The 18,902-nt window shown below is 35.9% G+C and overlaps 1 protein-coding gene across 1 annotated transcript in view; it reads right to left on the reverse strand.

Annotated features, from left to right (window-relative positions):
- VPS13D (vacuolar protein sorting 13 homolog D) overlaps positions 1-18,902 on the reverse strand; it is a 3,321,573-nt gene that overhangs the window by 1,868,045 nt on the left and 1,434,626 nt on the right. Inside the window, exon 26 of the mRNA XM_044060428.1 lies at positions 4,416-4,647. Within this exon, the coding sequence (XP_043916363.1) occupies positions 4,416-4,647 (232 nt within the window). The remainder of the gene's footprint in view (positions 1-4,415; positions 4,648-18,902) is intronic.

An 18,902-nucleotide genomic window follows, 5' to 3' on the forward strand; every position in this document is an offset into this window, starting at 1 on the left:
CCCAGAGACTACCCCCTTCTCTGGAAAAGGCTCCACATCCATGTGAAGCAGAGTTCCTCCTTAACCCAATTCAACTGTAACCTGGACAACTGAATGTGAAACAGGAATTTCATCCCTGGTTTGACACCTATGTCTCTAATGATCACAGGCAACTTGTACATGATTCATCCCCCAGGCACCTTCTTGTAAATGCTTCATCTCCCAAAAGACTACTTACACTTATCAAGGGTACCAGAACTTGCAAGCGATTTGGGATGGATGGCAAGGCTTAACAAGGCCTCAGTGGTCGTTACCCCAGTATGCACCTATGAACTTATGAACTATATATCCATGAACCTACAAGGAAGAAAAATCATGACTTCCAAGATGGCTGCACACTGATCAACAGCTTAATTTTAACCCTACTAGTGTGAAAACAGAATATGAGAAAAGGAAGTGCCACTGAAAGTTTTACTTGGATATGATTCAGTTACTAGATAGTAAGTACACTGCTAGGATAGCAATGTGACACCCCATCACTGGACTTGTAATCAAGGAACCTCAATCCTCATCACTGGCAACAGTGGGGGACGTTCAGTGGGAGAATAGCAAGTACACAGACTTTCCAGATGCAGCTCTCTGCATCAAGTGCAACTTCCCTTAAAAGCCCACAGAGACAACAGTCAGTCTGGGGCTGGTTTCTCTACCTTTCTCCAGATCCCCAATAAGAATTCCCACTGGCACAGCTACAGAGTTCAGATCTCAGCTGAATGACCAAGCCAAAGCCTCCAGCACCCTCTCTGTCCAACCAGTACTCCATGAACCTGCCCAAATAGCTGACACACACATACACACACACACACACACACACACACACACACACACACACACACACACACACACACACACACACACACACACACACACACACACACACACCAGCCACAATGAAATAACAAATATATTTAATAAATAATAAACAATAAAAGAACAAGACAATACTAAATATATATCCAAAGTGACATTGGAGTTCAAAATCACAGGAAATATTTAAAACACTAAAGAACAGTCTCAAATAAATAAAGAAAAATATCTAAACTAAGCTTCACTATATTCCTGGTTGTATCTAAGAGAGTTACTATACCCTAGAAACTTACTTATAGAGCAAAACAGATCTTGTGGTGGACGGTTCTTGTCAAGTCCAAGACAGAATACAGAATGCTCTGTCTTTCTAAAAGAGTTCTCAAATTAATATCTCCAATACTACTGCTGGGATAGCTTGCAGAATTACATCATTCCTTGTCATCTGACTCTATCCCAGGTGAACCCCCCACTGCTGGAAGCTGACAGTATTTAGCATCTGCCTGTGAAAATACATAGACCTCAGACCTTTGGCAGATGTTGGAAGTCATAAAACAATTACATTCCTTCACATTTTAAGACTAGTAATTATTTCACCCTACAGACAATACAGAAAGCTCCCTAGTTTTAGACATTGTGTCTCCTTGGTGCACTGAAACTGAAAGATACTATAATTTATGGCACTGCCATACAGTAATTTATTTTCAGTTATTTTTCTGAAGTTAACCTCCTGTATTCTATTTTCCACTATTAAAATATATACATTTAAACAGTTACAATAATTCACGTACATTTTTTGTCCTATTCCAGTAGGGCACACTGTGGATACATTTTAAGCTCAAGCACTTTATAAAATACATTTTTAACACACATCTGTAAAAAAACAGTCCGATATACACAACATACAATTCTAATACAGTTGTATCACAACCATCTTCAATAAATTATGTTGATATTCAGAAAAGTTCTGGAGAACTTGAGAGAAAATCAACCAGAAAAGTTGAAAAGAAACCACTGGCTGGAAGGATCCTGCATCTGTTTAGCAAAATGCAGTTCAAGCTTCAGCTTTGGTTCAAGAGATGGTTTCCAGCAATTTAGAAGAAAAAATAAATCAAACGTCCTCTGAACTGATTAAAATAAATGAATCATTTAAAGAATATATCAATTCTAATAATAAAAGCCTGTAAAAAATTGAAGACGCTTTAGCTAGCTATTCAGATGAATTGATAAAATTACAAAAGGAAGAAAATCATGGCCAAAATTAGGAAGTTTCATGCCCAGAAAAGTAAGAACTCACTCATCAAGCTCATAAGTCAGCAACTCAGGAAACTAGTTAATTCTGCGAAAGTGAAATATGTGATATAGCAGCCTCCCAGTCTAAGGACAACCACAATGCATTCTTTAGCCACATCCACAGCCTCAAAGGCAATACACAACAATGTACTAAACTAATTGGAAATAGAACCACTGATACTGAACCGGAGGATACAGCAAATCTACTGGCCAATAAATTCAGCTACAATGTTACCCTGCTTTCCCCCTAGCAACTCTCAATAAGAACCCCAGCCATAACTCCACCAATTATCACTGGGGAAAATATCCCCAAATCTCCCCCCAGGGCCAAAAACACTGCATTGACGGGTCACATATCCCAGGATGCCTCCTAAATAGCATGAAAAATGATCTACTGATACCACTAGAATCATCACTTAATCACGGCCTCCAAACAGGCTTCATACAAAATGAATGGACGACTGCAAAGGTTATTCCTCTGCACAAGGATGGGGCATCCATACACCCAGGTAAGTACTGACTGATAAGTCTGACTAGTCTCATAGGTAGCACCATGGAAAGAATTATCATGGATATAATAAACGATGACCTTGAAAACCTTCAGACACTGGACACAACCCAGTTTGGTTTCATCAGGGGCAGATCATGTCTGCTCAACCTGGTGGACTTCTTTGAGACGATCACCAAAGCAATGGATGAAGGCAAAGTGGTGCATAAGGCCAATCTTAACCAGGCCAAGGCTTTCAACACAATACCTCACTCGGTGAATGTAGACAAGCTCATTAGATTAAGTATAAATTCCATGTCACCTGATGGATAGCCAGCTGACTCACAGAAAGGATATAAGAAGTCAGGATAGGGGAGTCTGCTTCTACAAAAAGGCCAGTCACTGCTGGAGACTCTCAGGGCTTGATGCTGGGGATGCTCATTTTTGGCATCTTCTTCTCTGAAGGTAAGGCTAATGTCAATGGCCTCTGGCTGTCCAAGTTCACAGACGACTGCAAACTAGCAAAGTCATAGAATCCCTCAAAGACATAAATACTCTCCAAGAAGGCCTGATACAAACTAATAACTGGTTGCAGAGTCATAGCCTCAAACTCAATGCCAAAAAGTGTATAATGGTAACCTTTGGTAAAACGGTTACCCAGGGAAATTACTACATTGACAATACCCTCTTGAGAGCAGACCCTGTGGAAAGGGATTTGGGAACACATATGACTAGCCCTTTGACTACCATGTGTCTAATGTAGTAAGGAGGTCTTTCTAAGCTGCACAACTCATAAGCAAGGGTATAGCATCTAGGTCCCCTTCATCAGATCAATCACTGAGTATGTCTCCTTCTGTATGTACCTCACCTGGCATATGCAACAAATGGAGTATCCACAAAGGTTCTTTACAAAACAAATACATGGTGTAGAGAGAACATGCCATATGCAGACCACCTCAAAGCCCTATCGCTATAGTCCTACAAACTGCTGAGTGTCCTTCTATGCCCGGCCTATAAGGCATCCTCTGATCCAGCTTTGATGAACCTACTGCACATCCGCAAAACAGCATCAGAAATACCCAATCCAAGGATCTAAACCTCATCTGCAGCATAAATAATGACATGTTGGAAGGACATGCATGTGTCTCCGAGATTACCTCTTCTTTGGACCAGGCTTCTAAATCCATGTTACGCAAAGTTCTTCCCCACACTTGTTCAAGCACATCTTAAACCAGTGGATTGGGAATCAAAAATTCACCCCCTGGTCTGGCACCTATGTCTGTATTACAAACAGAAAATGTGTAAATGTGTGACCACTAATGTCCAAGTTCTAGATACTCCCTATAAAAACCTATGGTATCAAATCCTGTCCAATACAACTGGGAAGTATGGCTAGGAATGAAAAGACTCATTAGGGTCACTAGCCTAATAATCACCTATGCACCTATAAAACATCAGCTGATGAGAAAGCCAAGGAACATACGGAACTCTGCTTCCACAAGTTTCCATGCTGGTACAGGCTATGATGTTTATGAATGTAGTACAAGATAACATGTTACTTAAGAACCTAAGTTGCTCTTAACAGCATAAAGGAGAAAAAACATGTTGGAATAGCAATGCTAGGACAGTAGAAGCAACAATGGTGTTTTGCTAGGTGGGGGTGAGCCTTACAAACTAGGAGTAAAAAAACCCTGCAACGACTCAATACAAGATACCGAACATAAAAACAATGCTAAAATGATTACAGACAAAAACAGCATAGGCTAGCATAACTATTCATGACCTTATTACTGACCTGGACTTTCAAGGGTAACTACAGGAGGTATCTCTGTCATTTTGCTTTGCAGTTTCCCACCAGAATTTACCAGGGGTTTACTTTTCTTCTTGCTGCCATTTTTTCTGTCTTTGACACTGGCTGGCATGCTTTCCATTCGTCTTTCTTCTTTAACAGCCCCACTTGTACTGCTGCTCGTCTTCATGCTCAGGTTTGGTGCTTCATGTGGTGTGGATGTTTTACCATGATCCTGCTACCATAAAGGCAAAGGGAAAAGACATTCATGCAACCATGTCATGAAAAATGTAACGTATTCAGAAAAACTTACAAATTTACAGTAAAAAAAAAAATCCTGCAGTACATCTACACTAAACATTTAGCAAATGACCTAGCTCTTACACATATTCTATCCTGAACCACATGTATAAAATGTCTATCTTTTGTTGCGCCACATTAATATATGTGACTGCAGCATGACATGAGTTAGTGTACCATCACAACTAAGCATGGGCTATAAAGCCCAAGATATTTGTAAACAGTCAACTAAAGAGTCTTATGTAAGCTAATAACCACAGATTTTCAACTTGACAATATCAGGCTACCAGTGATGCTACCTACCATGTGTGTTGTACTGTCCTTACAAACTATGGCACATTTGCTTATTTACAGGAACACTGACTTGAAAGTTCTTAAAAAAAAATGAAATTCCATTTTCATGAGAAGAATGCCAGGAGCTAGGCATATGATTTTAAAGTGCAATTGCTAGTTATTACTAAAACTTCATTGTAATTTTTACTGCATCTGTATATAAACAACATTAAAACAAATTCTGTGTGTTGAATTCTCAGTAAATCAAACTGATAATTTTAGAAGCGTGATAAAAAAATACAGATTTTGATGAATGGGTTTTTTGGTCAAAAATGTCAACTTACATGAAAACCCTGTGTTTTCTTTTCAATATTAAGGCAGTCCAGATTTTTGACGTTCTTATTTTTCTCAGAAACAATGGAAAATAGGTATCTCTGCTTATTTATTCATTCTTAAAACTAGTTTGAGAGAAGTTGATTAGCAACAAGGCATGTAACATGACACGTCTTACTGGTTTCACAAACTCTTAAATCATGATCTATTCATTCATTACAAGCCACATTCATTTAACATTCCAAAATTAATACCTTCAATGATAAAAGTCTTTCAGCTTTTCCCAGTTAAGGGGTCACCACAGCGGAACTCCGGTCCGCTCATGATTGGCAGTGAAGTTTTACGGTGCCGAGTTGCCAGCCCAATGCCCAACCATCAGAGAAGGCACGTCCATTTACGCTCGCACCTACCTGCATGTCTTTAGCGTTACTCAACTGCGGGGAGGACATGCAGACTCTACACAGAAGGCACTCCAGCCGAGAATCGAATGGGCGAACCTCTTGCTGTGAGGCGACAACGCTAACCGCTGCACCACCGCGGCCATATTAATACCTTCAATGATACTTCTCAGAAATAATCATGTTATTGAACATTCTTAATGAGACTTGTACATGCCTCAGTCTTGATCAAAATCAGAATTCTGACTTTTGCAATTAGGGGTACAAAAAAGAACAGATTGTTATAATATAAACTACAAGTGAAGTACAACACTGAGGATCCTGCCATAACGGTAGGTAATTGACTCCATTTCTGCCCTTCATGTTCTAATTATTTACAGGTTACATATATTTTATGGAAATCCAGAAAGCTTCAAATTCTCAAGAACTGAACAAGTCCCTCCTCACCAGCCTAAATGACTACTGGGCTGGCTGAGATATAGTCAAGGATGGAACAGTGGCAGACTGCCCATTCCAGGACCATCGAGAAGATTGTTCTTGGAGACCCAGCCTTTAAAAACTATCACATCAGACATTAATGTAACAGACACGATACTATGTGGACCCTATTTCTTGGTTAATCTCTGACATCACTCTAGCTTCTGATACTGAAAAGAGAAGCTTGCTCGCTCAAGTTAAACAGAAACAATTATATATAAAGGACGAGGTCATTTGGACCTTGATTTGTTGATGACTGTGATACTAGTTAAGACACCCAATATTTTCCAAAAGCCACTTTATGAACTCTTAATATGTGAAAATTAGGTATCAGGTTATTTTAGCATGCATATATATTAATTTTTCACCGATAAAACTCTAGGATAATACAACATAAATAAATCAAGAGAAATGAAACTATAAATAAGGATGACAGAAGGTGGGTGCCATCAGCAGAAAGACAAGAATGAAGCCAATTAATAAGTATCATGGTAGGTTACTCACTGAAGTATTTCCTAGATTTCTTATCTTTCTAGTAATTACTATGGAGATATGAAACTTGCAAACAGGATGAAGCACCACATGATAATTTAGCAAAAATCCATGACTGTGTCTGGGTATATCAGGATTTACTCCCAGTTTGTGGGGTCTGATCAGTAGGGTGAAGCCAGAGTGACTAAATAAAGCCAGCAGTGGGTAAATTCTTATATATTCACACACAGGAGTTGATTATTGCTATTATACAATCTTATTATTTAAGAAAGAAATTGCTTAACTTTTTTAGATAATATGACAGTATAACAGGACTGGTGAGTTCCTCCACCTTCAGCAGTCAAAACTGATGTGCACATGTGTAAGGCACCTACGCCGGCACGCCTGCACAGTGCATCAGTGTAGTGCTGAACAGGAAAGGAGGAGTAGGTTTTACTTTGTGGTTTGTCTCTCTGTCTTGTCTTTTTTTTTTGCAATGGAAGCATGAAATTTACTGTCTAGCATTACTGAGTGATGGCAATCCTTAGTGATATAAAATTTTATGAGAGAGAGTACAGAAATAAGAGGAAAATGAGGGACATTATGCAAATCTATATTGGTAATCATACCTCTCAACTGTGTAGAGTTCTGCAGATTGTCCTTCTATTCATGTTGTTACAGAACTCTCTGAGCTAGTGGAAATAGAGGAAATTCTTAAGGAAAGCTTCCCCTAGCACAGTTTTGAGTGAAGTACTACATTGTTGTCATAAAACACAGACGTTCTGCATTATTGTGGAAAACAAACACGTCCATCTACTGAATCCTTCACAGTGAAGTTCGAAGAAGAAAACTCTTAGCAGTGATTTCTCACTTACAACCCAGATGCAGTTGTGTGGCTCAGACTATGTTTTTTGAGTTCTGTAAGATGGACTCCTGTACGTTGGATGTTCAGAAAAAAAGACAGTCCCTAAAGATAAAACCTTATCACTTCCTGCCTGCTCATGTACTAAAGGACTCTGCTACTAAGACCACACAGAGGATGTCTTGTATCAGATAAGTCCTGAATGATGGACTACCAACATTTCCATCAGCTTGAAGTGCAACTTTGTATAGGAGGAAGTTAAATACCTTGAGCTAACAAAGACTTCATATTAACCCCATTCTAAAATCAATACATCAACTATCAGGACTTGGCATGGTGGAATGTTTTCCCACATACACCTATGCTGCTAATATTCATTATTTTAGCTCTTTAACTAGGGAAATGATGGACTGGCCATATCCAGCAGATCTGCTGAAAGATTCACAAGGCCTACCTTTTTCTCCCTAATGCCTGCCAACCATCAGCCCTCCAGTGACCTAAATGGCTCATCCTTACCTTTCTGAGCATGTCAAACAGCTTGCCATTGAAGGCCACCACTCAGGCAGCAATTACGATTACTGGCCTTATTTCTGGTTACCTTGGTATAGTCTGCATCCATGAAACTCAACAATAACTCTCAGATGACACATGCATGCTTTTGTGCATGATTCAAAATATGGATACTGTGTTTGACACAGAGCCAGGTGGATTATCACATCTCAGCCCATCTGCTGCACTGAGGCATCTACACCAGTCCAATTTAAGTACAAGGGCAACTTGCTCAAGGTCACATAGTATATAAATGAAGTTGGAAAGATTCAGAACATGCACCCTTGGCACAAGAAGCAGCTTATTAACAAATCAAAGCTTTAGTCCCCTGAGATAACTGTCATTAAATCTAAAAAAAAAAATAAAATAAAATAAAAAAGCTCCTACTCATCCCTAAAAAACATTTACTCCATCAGTGTAAAATGAATTAAATCCCTGAAATTTGATTAGTAAAGGTAGGTCATAACCCTTCAATACTCGTCACTACACACAGGCTCAAACAGTTTATTTTAGCTTTATCCAAAAATCTTGTGATAAGGATTATTTTTTTGGGGGCTTGCCTGTGATAATGTCTAGATTAGTCTTTGTTAGTCCAGCATCAGAATATCATTCAAGCTTCGGTCAGAATTATATTGAAAGGTTGGAAACAGGGGGTATAGGGGCTATGAGAATGTTGTAAAATGTACATATATTGCTTTAATGCAAACTCTATTCTATAAATGTTTCTAAATAAAGTAAGTTTAAAACTATTCCTGATGTTATTGCAGTTACTTTTGGTTTTGTCTAGGAGAGGGGTAGGAGCTGTGAGAATGTTGCACACTGCTCAGATGTTTGCCTGGTATTTTTGTTCTGTTCCTCATAAAAAATGTGAGTTAATGCAATGCATGTTACTGCGAAATCTGTTATTCTAGTGAGCTTATTAGCTCATAGGTTCAATGTTTTAAATTTCTAAAGTTACGACTTTGTCTTGTTTTTTTATTATGTTTTATTTTTTGCTTTGTCCAGAATTGTGCTAAGAGGCTGGGGGGGTAATGAGCTTTCAGAATGTTGCATTTTGTTTGCATAACATTTGTGGTCTACTTTATAATAACGTTTAAAACAAATATGGCAAACTTAGCATTGATGATATCACGTCTTTCCTCTGCCTTATCCAGAATTGCTGTGCTGAGATGTTGGGGGGGGGTTAAGGGCTGTCAGAAGTCTGCAGCATGTACCGATGTTGTTTTACTGCATACTAATGCAAACACTGTTATTCTAGTATCAAACTTTAAAAAAAAGCAATGTTTAAAACTATCCCAGATAGTGCACCTTTTTTCTGCAATTTTTGGCTTTGTCTTGAATTGTTGTGCTGAGATGCTAGGAGGGGGTTATGGGCGGTGAGAATGCTGTACAATGTCCAGATGTTTGTCTGGTATTTGTCTTTTCTTCATAAAATGTTGGGTCACTCACTGGATTCTACTGCAAAATCTGTTATTGTATCACCTTTATTAGTTCACAAGCCCAGTGTTTTAAATCACTAATGTTACACCTTTGTCCTGTTTTCTTACTTTTTTGTTTGCATTGTAAAGAACTGTGCTGAAAGGTTGGTTGTGGGGATACTAGCTGTGAAAATGTTGCAGAATGTAAAGAGGTTTTAATGCATACTAATGCAAACCCCCTAGACAGATAAGTTTATAATAGCAATGTTTGAAAACATCCCTGATGTTACTCCTTTGCTCTGCAAATATTTTTGGCTTTGTGTAGAATTATTCTGTTGACATGGTACATTCCCCCGTTTTATGCTTCTGTCCAGAGTTCTCGTGCTAAGAGGTTGAGAAGGGTGGTGAGAATGTCAGCGTCCAGATGTCTGCTTGATACTTTATGTTCCTGATAAATGAAGTTTTACAGCAAATCCCTGATTTTATGCTTTTGTTCTACAAATAATTTTGATTTCATTCAGAATTCTATGCTATTAGGCTGCAAGGTATTGGCTGGGCGTATAAGAATGTTGTACAGCTTATGCAGTGCCTGCCATTTTGTCATGACATTCCTGAATTTTGACTAGTTTATTTATTTATTTACTGACATTTTATTACTGGTAAAGTCCTACTGGGTATAACACCATTTTCAGCGGAGGCCCTGGGAGAAATGCTCCAAATTATTGCAAAACATTTTAAGAACAATAATTTTACTATCTTCAAAAATAAAAAAAACATCTGCAGTTTAAATAATTACAACAAATTAGTGATAAATTAAGAACACTGATGAAGAATCATTACAAGTTATAAGAAGTCATTTAATATTTATAGAAATTTTAGACAGTTTGTAGAGAAATGAAAGGTAAGTTAGTCTAATACAAACCGGAATTGCAATATGAAGTGAGGGAAAAGCAGGCTTACAGTATGTTTAGAGAGAAAGTCAGGGAAGAGATTTTGATAGTAGAAAATAAGTGAGTGAAGAAGGAAGAGTAAGTATAAGGAATGAAAATGTACTTGTTCACATTTACGGATTTAGTTTATCCTGGTTTTAAGTAAGAACATTGTCAGATTTTACCTAGGAAGTCTTTCAGAGTGGGTTTTAAAGATAGAAAGGGAGGGTATAGACCTAATAGACACAGCTAAGGAGTTCCAGGCCTTAGCAACCTTGCATGAGTATAGACAATGCCCAGCAGATTTGCTAGGTTTGTAGAAAGACAGGAGTTTTTGGTCACTGGATTACAAACAATGACTGACTGGGATCACAGTTGTGTAAAATGTTTTTTAAGTGCTGGACAGGCAGACGGATGACAGGTAATTTTACAGGTGGTAAGAAGCTCTGTACACCTTAGCTGATGAGGCAATTCTAACCAATTTAGGTTTTTTAGCGCTATATACAGTGGTGGGTTCAGAAAGAGGTATTTGCTGCACATTTAGCAACTTTTTTACAGCAGTGTTCACGTTTTAATTTTTGTAAAGCCTATAGGATAGTAAGGATGGCAGTCCTACAAAGAAGTGTGAGGAGGAGAGAAGAAGTGGCAAGTGTAGTTTTAGTTGAGTCAGTGAAAAAGTTTTTGGCTCTGTAAAGCACCCCTAGTTTTTGATGAATTTTTCTTATGCAATTTTGTACATGCAGGTCATAAGCTTATCATCCACCAGCACCCTTAAAAATCTGCTATGAGAAATGACTTCATTGGTTGTATTATCAAGAGAGAAGACTTAAATTCTGTTTTTTCATGAGAGACGTATTTGGGGAAAATAGTAGCAGTTTGGTCTTTTTTGGCTTGAGCATGAGTTGTGAGTTATGAAGCCATGTTTCACTGGCTGTTAAAGCTCCCCGAGTAATTTTTTTGTGGTGTGCCATGTTGTCATATGTGCAAATGAGAGTGGAATCATCTGTGTACTGTATTAGGGTGGCCTGTTGTGTGGATGTACAGAGGGTGTTAGTGAAAATGTTACAGAGGACAGGACCAAGGATACAACCTTGTGGTATTGGACTGGGAGGTAAGGAGAGTGTGTGGAGTGCCATTTAACTGACTGATACCTATTGAACAGGTAGGTTTTGAACCACAGAATGGTGGACTGAGGAAAAACCTAGTGAGGACATTTGAAGTAGAAGTTTGCTGTGACAAACTGTGATGAAGGCTTTAGAGAAGTCTACAAATAAGGAAGAGTCTAGTTTGCCATCATCTCTACTTTTACTGACAGTATCTATACAAGTTGAAAGGGCAGTGTTAGTACTATGGGAAGGAGGAAAGCCATATTGTGCAGTAGATAGTCTAGCAATGGCTTTTTAATACATTCTTCAAGTATTTTGGCGAGGAGAGATAAGATTGCTAGGTCTAAAGTTATTAATGTCTGTTGAATTTCCTCCTTGAGGGAAAATATGTGACTTTTTCCAGAGAGAGGCAATGTAGGATTCCTGGACTGACCTATTTATAAAGATTGACAATCTGATGAAAGATTTACTACAAAAATAAGTTTGAAACTCTTTAAATTGCTTTTTTCCTGTCAAGAAAACTATAGAAAGAACTAATTGTCTCAGAATGAGCCACTCTAAGCCCAGCGTACAGGACAGTACAATGAAAAAAGGCACAAGGCTATTCTAAGTAACATTAAATGAGTTATCTGTAAACACAGACAATTAGAAAGCAAAATGGATAATTTTAAAGAAGAATGTAAAAAACAAGCTGAGGCACTGAGTGAATCTCTTAAACAACAATCATCAAAAATCTCAAGTAAAAAAAGGCAATGTCTGATTTTGATGGAAGATTACTTGAAAATGAGAACAACACTGAATTTCTTCTGAAACAAAACAACTTGTTCCGGGGAAAAAACAGAAAACTCAGATAACAGATCTAGAAGGGATAACATCAGGATTTACAGGATTCCTAAAAAAGAAGACAGTATGATTCAATTCCTTAATACCTGACTGCCTAAAACTTAGACCATGCCTGAAGGTTTTTTCTTTGCATCAAAAGGGCACATAGATCACTTTATAACTCATCTTTACAAAAACACCTTCACCAAGGTCAGTGATCATAAGATTTTTCTCAAGTCAAGAAAATACAGATTTAGTCTTAAATGCTGCATGGACTAATTATCCAGGTAAAATTAAAGAAAATGCTATAATATTTGATAATGACTATTCAACATTAGTGATGTGAAAAAGAAAAAAATGTGTGCCACTTGTTAAAAGCTTAAAGAAAAACAATATTAAAGCACAAATCTTGTTTCCAGCAAAAATAAGGATTCACCTTCCAGAAAGAAAGAAGATTTTTAACATCTTGGAAGATGCAATGGACTTTACACAGAAAAATAAAATCCTAGAAAAAGATAGAAGAAATGGACTGGAATCTATCAACTACTCTCAAAAGAAATGCAACAAAAGATGGTCGGTGAATAAAAGACAAAAACAGTAGAAAAATGAAGAACAAATGAAAATCAATGTATTTCATGGTTATGAATTCTTATCACATTAAAGAAGTGATTGAATACTTATGAACAGGTGCTGAACATTACTTTTTACAAGGTAAATCACTTATTTCTTTACTTCTCTACTTCAAATGGCTACTAGTTCCTTTTCTAAAAGAGGTTTTCTAGCTATATATAAAATTAAAGCCACTTATTTTCAATTAAAGTTTAAAAAGCTGAGCTATTCATTTTATTAAAAGTTAGTCATTATTATGACAAAACTTATATTAGCTGGCACACTTTCTGAAATCTTGGCATAGGTGAGTAATGTACTATTAAATATAAAACAAGATGCAACAAATGACAGTAAAGAGGCATGTTACATTAAATTCTGGGTTCTTAAAATAGTCCAGTAGTGTGCTACTGATATTATACTTGACACGCAACAGCACCCAGGAAAGATACGATATGTTATAAACAAAGTATAACAAATATAGCTTTCGGGTCTATATTAGAACACCGAACATTCAAAATGTTGAGTGTTCTAATACTGAACCCTAGCAATCGGAAAAAAAAAACATCGAACATACGGAACAGAGAATTTTTTTCCTAGGGAAAAATTGCGTTTTTCCAAAACACATACACACAACACAAGCACACCAAACAAACAGCAATCCACAAACATACACCTAAACTCTTACACCTAACCCTACACTAAACTATAGATACACCACTAACTATCCACTTACCTTAACCCAAACCCTAACCCTAAGGTCCGTCACTATCGCACAGTCACCTCACCCACCTAACCCGCCCTAACCCACACGTCCACACAATCGCACACTTACCTGACCCGCGCCCTAACCCTAACTCACCTAACCTGCCCTAACCCACACGTCCACACAATCGCACACTTACCTGAACCCGGCCCATAACTTTCCACCACAGTGCTGAAAATACCAAAGCAACAGAAATGGACAACCATATTCTTTCCTTAGGAAAGAATTCAGTTTCCTGTTTCTTCGATATTTTCAGCGTTCGCTGAAAATGGGTCGATATTAGAACACTCGACATTTCAAATGTTCGGTGTTCTAATATAGACCCTAGCTTTCTACATATATAAAAGTTTTTATTGGAATAACATCAAATAATTAGAGCAACATTCACACTTTTACACGTTAAACCTGGATCACACATAACTCATTCTTTTAATGCAAGTTTATATGCTATGTCTCCTTTAAAAATGACAGTCTGCTTTATATTAAATATCTCATACAAATAGTGCTTACTGAATCATTAAATGATATTTCCTGAAATACAATAACTTTTTAGTGGTTAAAACACTCTGAAATGCTTTTGTTGTTTTTTTAGTGGTTTGAGGAACTGATGTGTAATGTAAAATTGGCTTGGATTCACTTGCAAGCATTTTCATGTGAATTGTAACTGATGGACTGTTCATGTTCAAGCCCTTATCATGAAAACCTATAAGCACTTTTGTGATGCTGTGGAAGTTCTGAAAATTCTAAGAACTGTGCAGGTTAATTCTTCCTGTCTAAAAGTAAATGAACATAATATTTTGAATCATATGCTAAGATGTCAAAGAATACAAGTTATATAATATGTAAAAGACAGTGAATTGCATTCTAAACCACTGTCAGTTATTACACAGTTCTGAATGCCTCCTATTGATAGTATACTTGACATGCAATAATACTCAGGAAAGTTATGCTACTTTATAAACAAAGTATAAAAAATATAGTCTCTTACAGACATAAAAGTTATTATTGGAATGTTATCAAATAATCAGAGCTGCATTCACACTTTTACAAGTTATACCCGGATCACACATAACTTTCATTCTTTTAATGCAAGTTTATATGCTATGTCGCCTTTAAAAAAAGGACAGTCTGCTTTGTTTTAAACATCTCAAACAAACAGTGCTTACAGAATCATTAAATGTTATTTCTTTAAATATAACAGATTTTTGCCGGTTAATACACTTTGACATGCTTTTGTTGTTTTTAGTGGTTTAGAAGGGTTTGAAGGATTGATGTATAATGCAGAGGTGGCTTGGATTCACTTGTAAATGTTTCTGCGGGAATTGTAGGTGATAAACTGTTCATTTGCAAGCCCTTGTCATGTGGGCCAGCTTGAAGCAGCTTAATTAGAGCCATGAGCACTATTGTGATGCTGCGGGAGTTCTGAAAATTCTAAGAACTGTCCAGGTTACATCTTCCTGTCTAAAAGTAAATAATCATAATATTTTGAATCATATGCTAAGACGTCAATAAATACAAGTTAGATAATAAGCAAAGACAGCAAATTGTATACTCAACCATTGTCAGTTACTAAACAGTTCTGAATGCTTGCAGTATACCAAAAGGATAATTTATATAGTATACAAAATAGACAAATTAAAGTTAAATTTAAAATAAAATGACATTATCAGTCAGTTGTTGTTTTTCTTTCGGCTTTTCCCAGTTAGGGGTCGCCACAGTGGAACTCTGGTCCGCTAATGATTGGCAGTAGATATTTTACGGGTGCCGAGGAGCCAGCTCGACACCCAACTTTCAATGAAGGCACGCCCATTCTACGCATGTCTTTCGAATGCCACTCGACTGCGGGGAGGATATGCAGACTCCACACAGAAGGCGCTCCAGCGGAGAAACAAATGGGAGAACCTCTTGCTCTGAACTTAAAAACTTAAATACAAAATATGTTGAAATTCTAAATCATAAAGTTTCAATAAATCTGTAAAAAACTTAAACTTCAAGCATATTCCGTAAACCCTTTAGGCCTGCATAAAGTTGCTCTTAGATCAAAGAAAATGAATAAACTAAATAATATCAAAGAAATTGTAACACACATAAATAAAAAAGAAAGAAGAACGGTTATTAAAGATATTCGAGTGTTTTAAATATTTATGAAAATACAAATAATAATACAAATAACCTAGATGATGATGCTATGCTTGAAACTTTTCTAAGGAAAATATAAATAATAAAATAAGAAGCGAACAAATAAAGTGATAGACCATTCACTTTAACAGAAATAAAATATCAAATAAAAAAGTTTAAAAATAATAAGGAGCCGGGCTTAGATGGTCTTATACCAGAACTATATAACATACTACTGGATGGTGCAGTTAAAATATTAGATAAGGTCTATGGGGGGGGGGGGGGGGGACAACTGCTGAAATCTCCATATCATGGAAATATTTCCTTATATCACCCATTTTAAAACAAGACAAGGATCCTACAAAGTGCTAACAATACAGACCCTTTTCACTTTTAAATGTGGATTATAAGACGTTCATGTCCATTTTAGCTAAAATAATTAATCTACTTATAACTAAACTAATTAACAATGATCAAACTGGATTTATTTTAAACAGACAAATGCAGGATAATATAATAAGAACACATACATTACTAGACTATGCAAATAAAAATAAAAAGGAACTTTATATCATAAGTCTTGATTTAGATAACGCTTTTGACAGGTCGTACCTGTTTAAAACACTTAAAGTGTATAATTTCTCACCTGAGCTGATTGCACTATTCTCTAAGTCATACAATAACTTCTGTGCTTATGTTAAAATAAGTTCTTTTCTAATTTTTTTTAAATTACAAAAAGGCACAAAACAAGGCTGTCCATTATCACCTTTACTTTTTGCATTAGCTATATAACCCTTTGCTAATAGTGTTAGATCCAATAAGAACATTAATGGTATCAAAATAAAAGAAGATTTAAGATTTTGAACTAAAGATTCAACTCTTTGCTGATGATATTTTACTAACAATAGGAAATAATAAAAAATTCATTAGAACATATAATTAGTTCTATGAGTCAGTTTGAAGAAATCTCGAACTTAAGATTTAATCATAAAACACGTACATTATTAATTAATAAAAAAAATGCAAAAATATTCTAAATAAAACTGGAATAACAATCAAATGAAACACTTTGGAATGACCATTATGTCTAATAGTAAAGAAATGATACAAACTTTCAACAGGTTGTTGATACAATTTTAAGTTTAGTCTCAAATTGGAACAAATTCGTCTTTACCATGGAAGAATGATTAATGGTTATTAACATGGTAAGTCTCCTTAAAACATATCTCCACTAACAAAATTTGAAGAAGAAAACAAATAATATTCTACTTAAATTTTTTTGCCATCCTAATAAACCAAGTTTCCTTTGATTGGCAGAGAAAAGGTTGGGATAATAGTGGAATAGGATTCCCTGATATTCACTTGTATGCTACTTCAACAATTGTAAAAGAGCATTGTGGATAAATTTATCTTATGATTCAAAATGGAGACAAATACATCAAGAAATATTACTAGTAAATAAAAATATCTCAACCAGTCATAAACAAATAGTCCCTAATACTTTATATGGTTATTAAAAGCTTTCTGCATAAATGGAATTGTGCTCTTTTCTCAAATTCCCTATTTCAATAATAACATAATTTCCTCTTTCCAACAGTTCACATATTCTAACCACTGTATTAAAGACTAAATATTTTTTATGTTTCCAACTGCATATACAAATGACTGCTTAGAAACTCAACATCAACAAAATGCTACTATTGAAACAACAAAGTAACTTAATTTATTGGCATCAATCCTTAAATGGTATAATATATATATATATATATATATATATATATATATATATATATATATATATATATATACTGTTGAAAATTTAAGGTCCAAATACAATCAAGATTCTGAGAACTGGTTAGTTTTACAAATATTTAGAGACTTTGTGAACACAGAAATTAATAAGGTATTTAATCTAGATAAGAAATTGTTCCCCAAATTATTGGATTTCCTAACAAATATCAATAATAATGCAATGACAAATTCTTAAGTTAGATTTCACATATGTGGGCGATTCCTATTGGAACTATTCCTCATAAATTAATAATGAAGACTTCTCTGAAGAATACAAGAGAATATTAAAATCTACAGATAAAACTATATCTTCATTATATTGGAAAATTTTCAACTGGAGATTTTTACACAGAGCTTTTATCATTCCTATCAACATTATTATTATGTATAAATCAAAGATAATTAATTGCTGGAGATGGGATTCTAAAACAACAGCTGACTGGACACATGCTATATGAATGTGAAGTCATCTCCCTTTTTTTGCAAAGAAATTAATAACTTTATTCAAGCTGTATGGTCATATAGACATACTATTTCGAAATCTTTAAATGCTCTGATTCCTGAGAATTCCAAAAACCCAAGTGCCTCTTTGGTCTATTCTTGCTGTAGCTAGAAAAGTAATTACTAAAACTGGAAAAGTAAAGTTACCCCCTCTAGTGCTGAATTTATTAGTATGGCAAAATTTGTTTGCAGAAGTGAACTGCATACTATAAAGATAAAAACTTTAATACTACACATTCATGTAAATCTTGGCTTAAACTTAAAGACTTGCTTGAAATAAATTTTTGATATGCATAACTTTGATGTAGTGATCAGCTGTGGACCTATGTAAATAGTTATTTGTTTGTTTTATGATTGATTTGTTTATTATTTTAAAACCAAAAAAAAAAGATATTGAGGTGTTTTATATCGTTGCCATTCTTTCCATGCTTTTTTCTATCCTGCATTAACATTCTACTCTTTCTGGATAGCCAAACTGCATTATTTGTCTTTAGTCTCTTACTTCTAGGAGGTGCAAGGCTATTTAGGATATTCAGAAAAGTTGCACTGAATGCATTTACAGCATCATCTAAGGGGAGAATTTTTAGCAAGTTCCAGTTAATAGATGACAGTGTAGTAATGGACATTTCTGGGTTAAACTTGGAAAGGTTGCATGTTATTTTACTAATATGATGTTGAACTGGATATGTGAGATGTCTGGTCGTATATACTGGGAGATGATCACTGAGAGAGTTTGACATTGTACCTGTGGTGGTGCATTTACTAGGGTCTGA

This window comes from Protopterus annectens, chromosome 2.part0 (genome assembly GCF_019279795.1).
Source record: "Protopterus annectens isolate FY-2018-M chromosome 2.part0, PAN1.0, whole genome shotgun sequence".
NCBI lineage: Eukaryota > Metazoa > Chordata > Ceratodontiformes > Protopteridae > Protopterus > Protopterus annectens.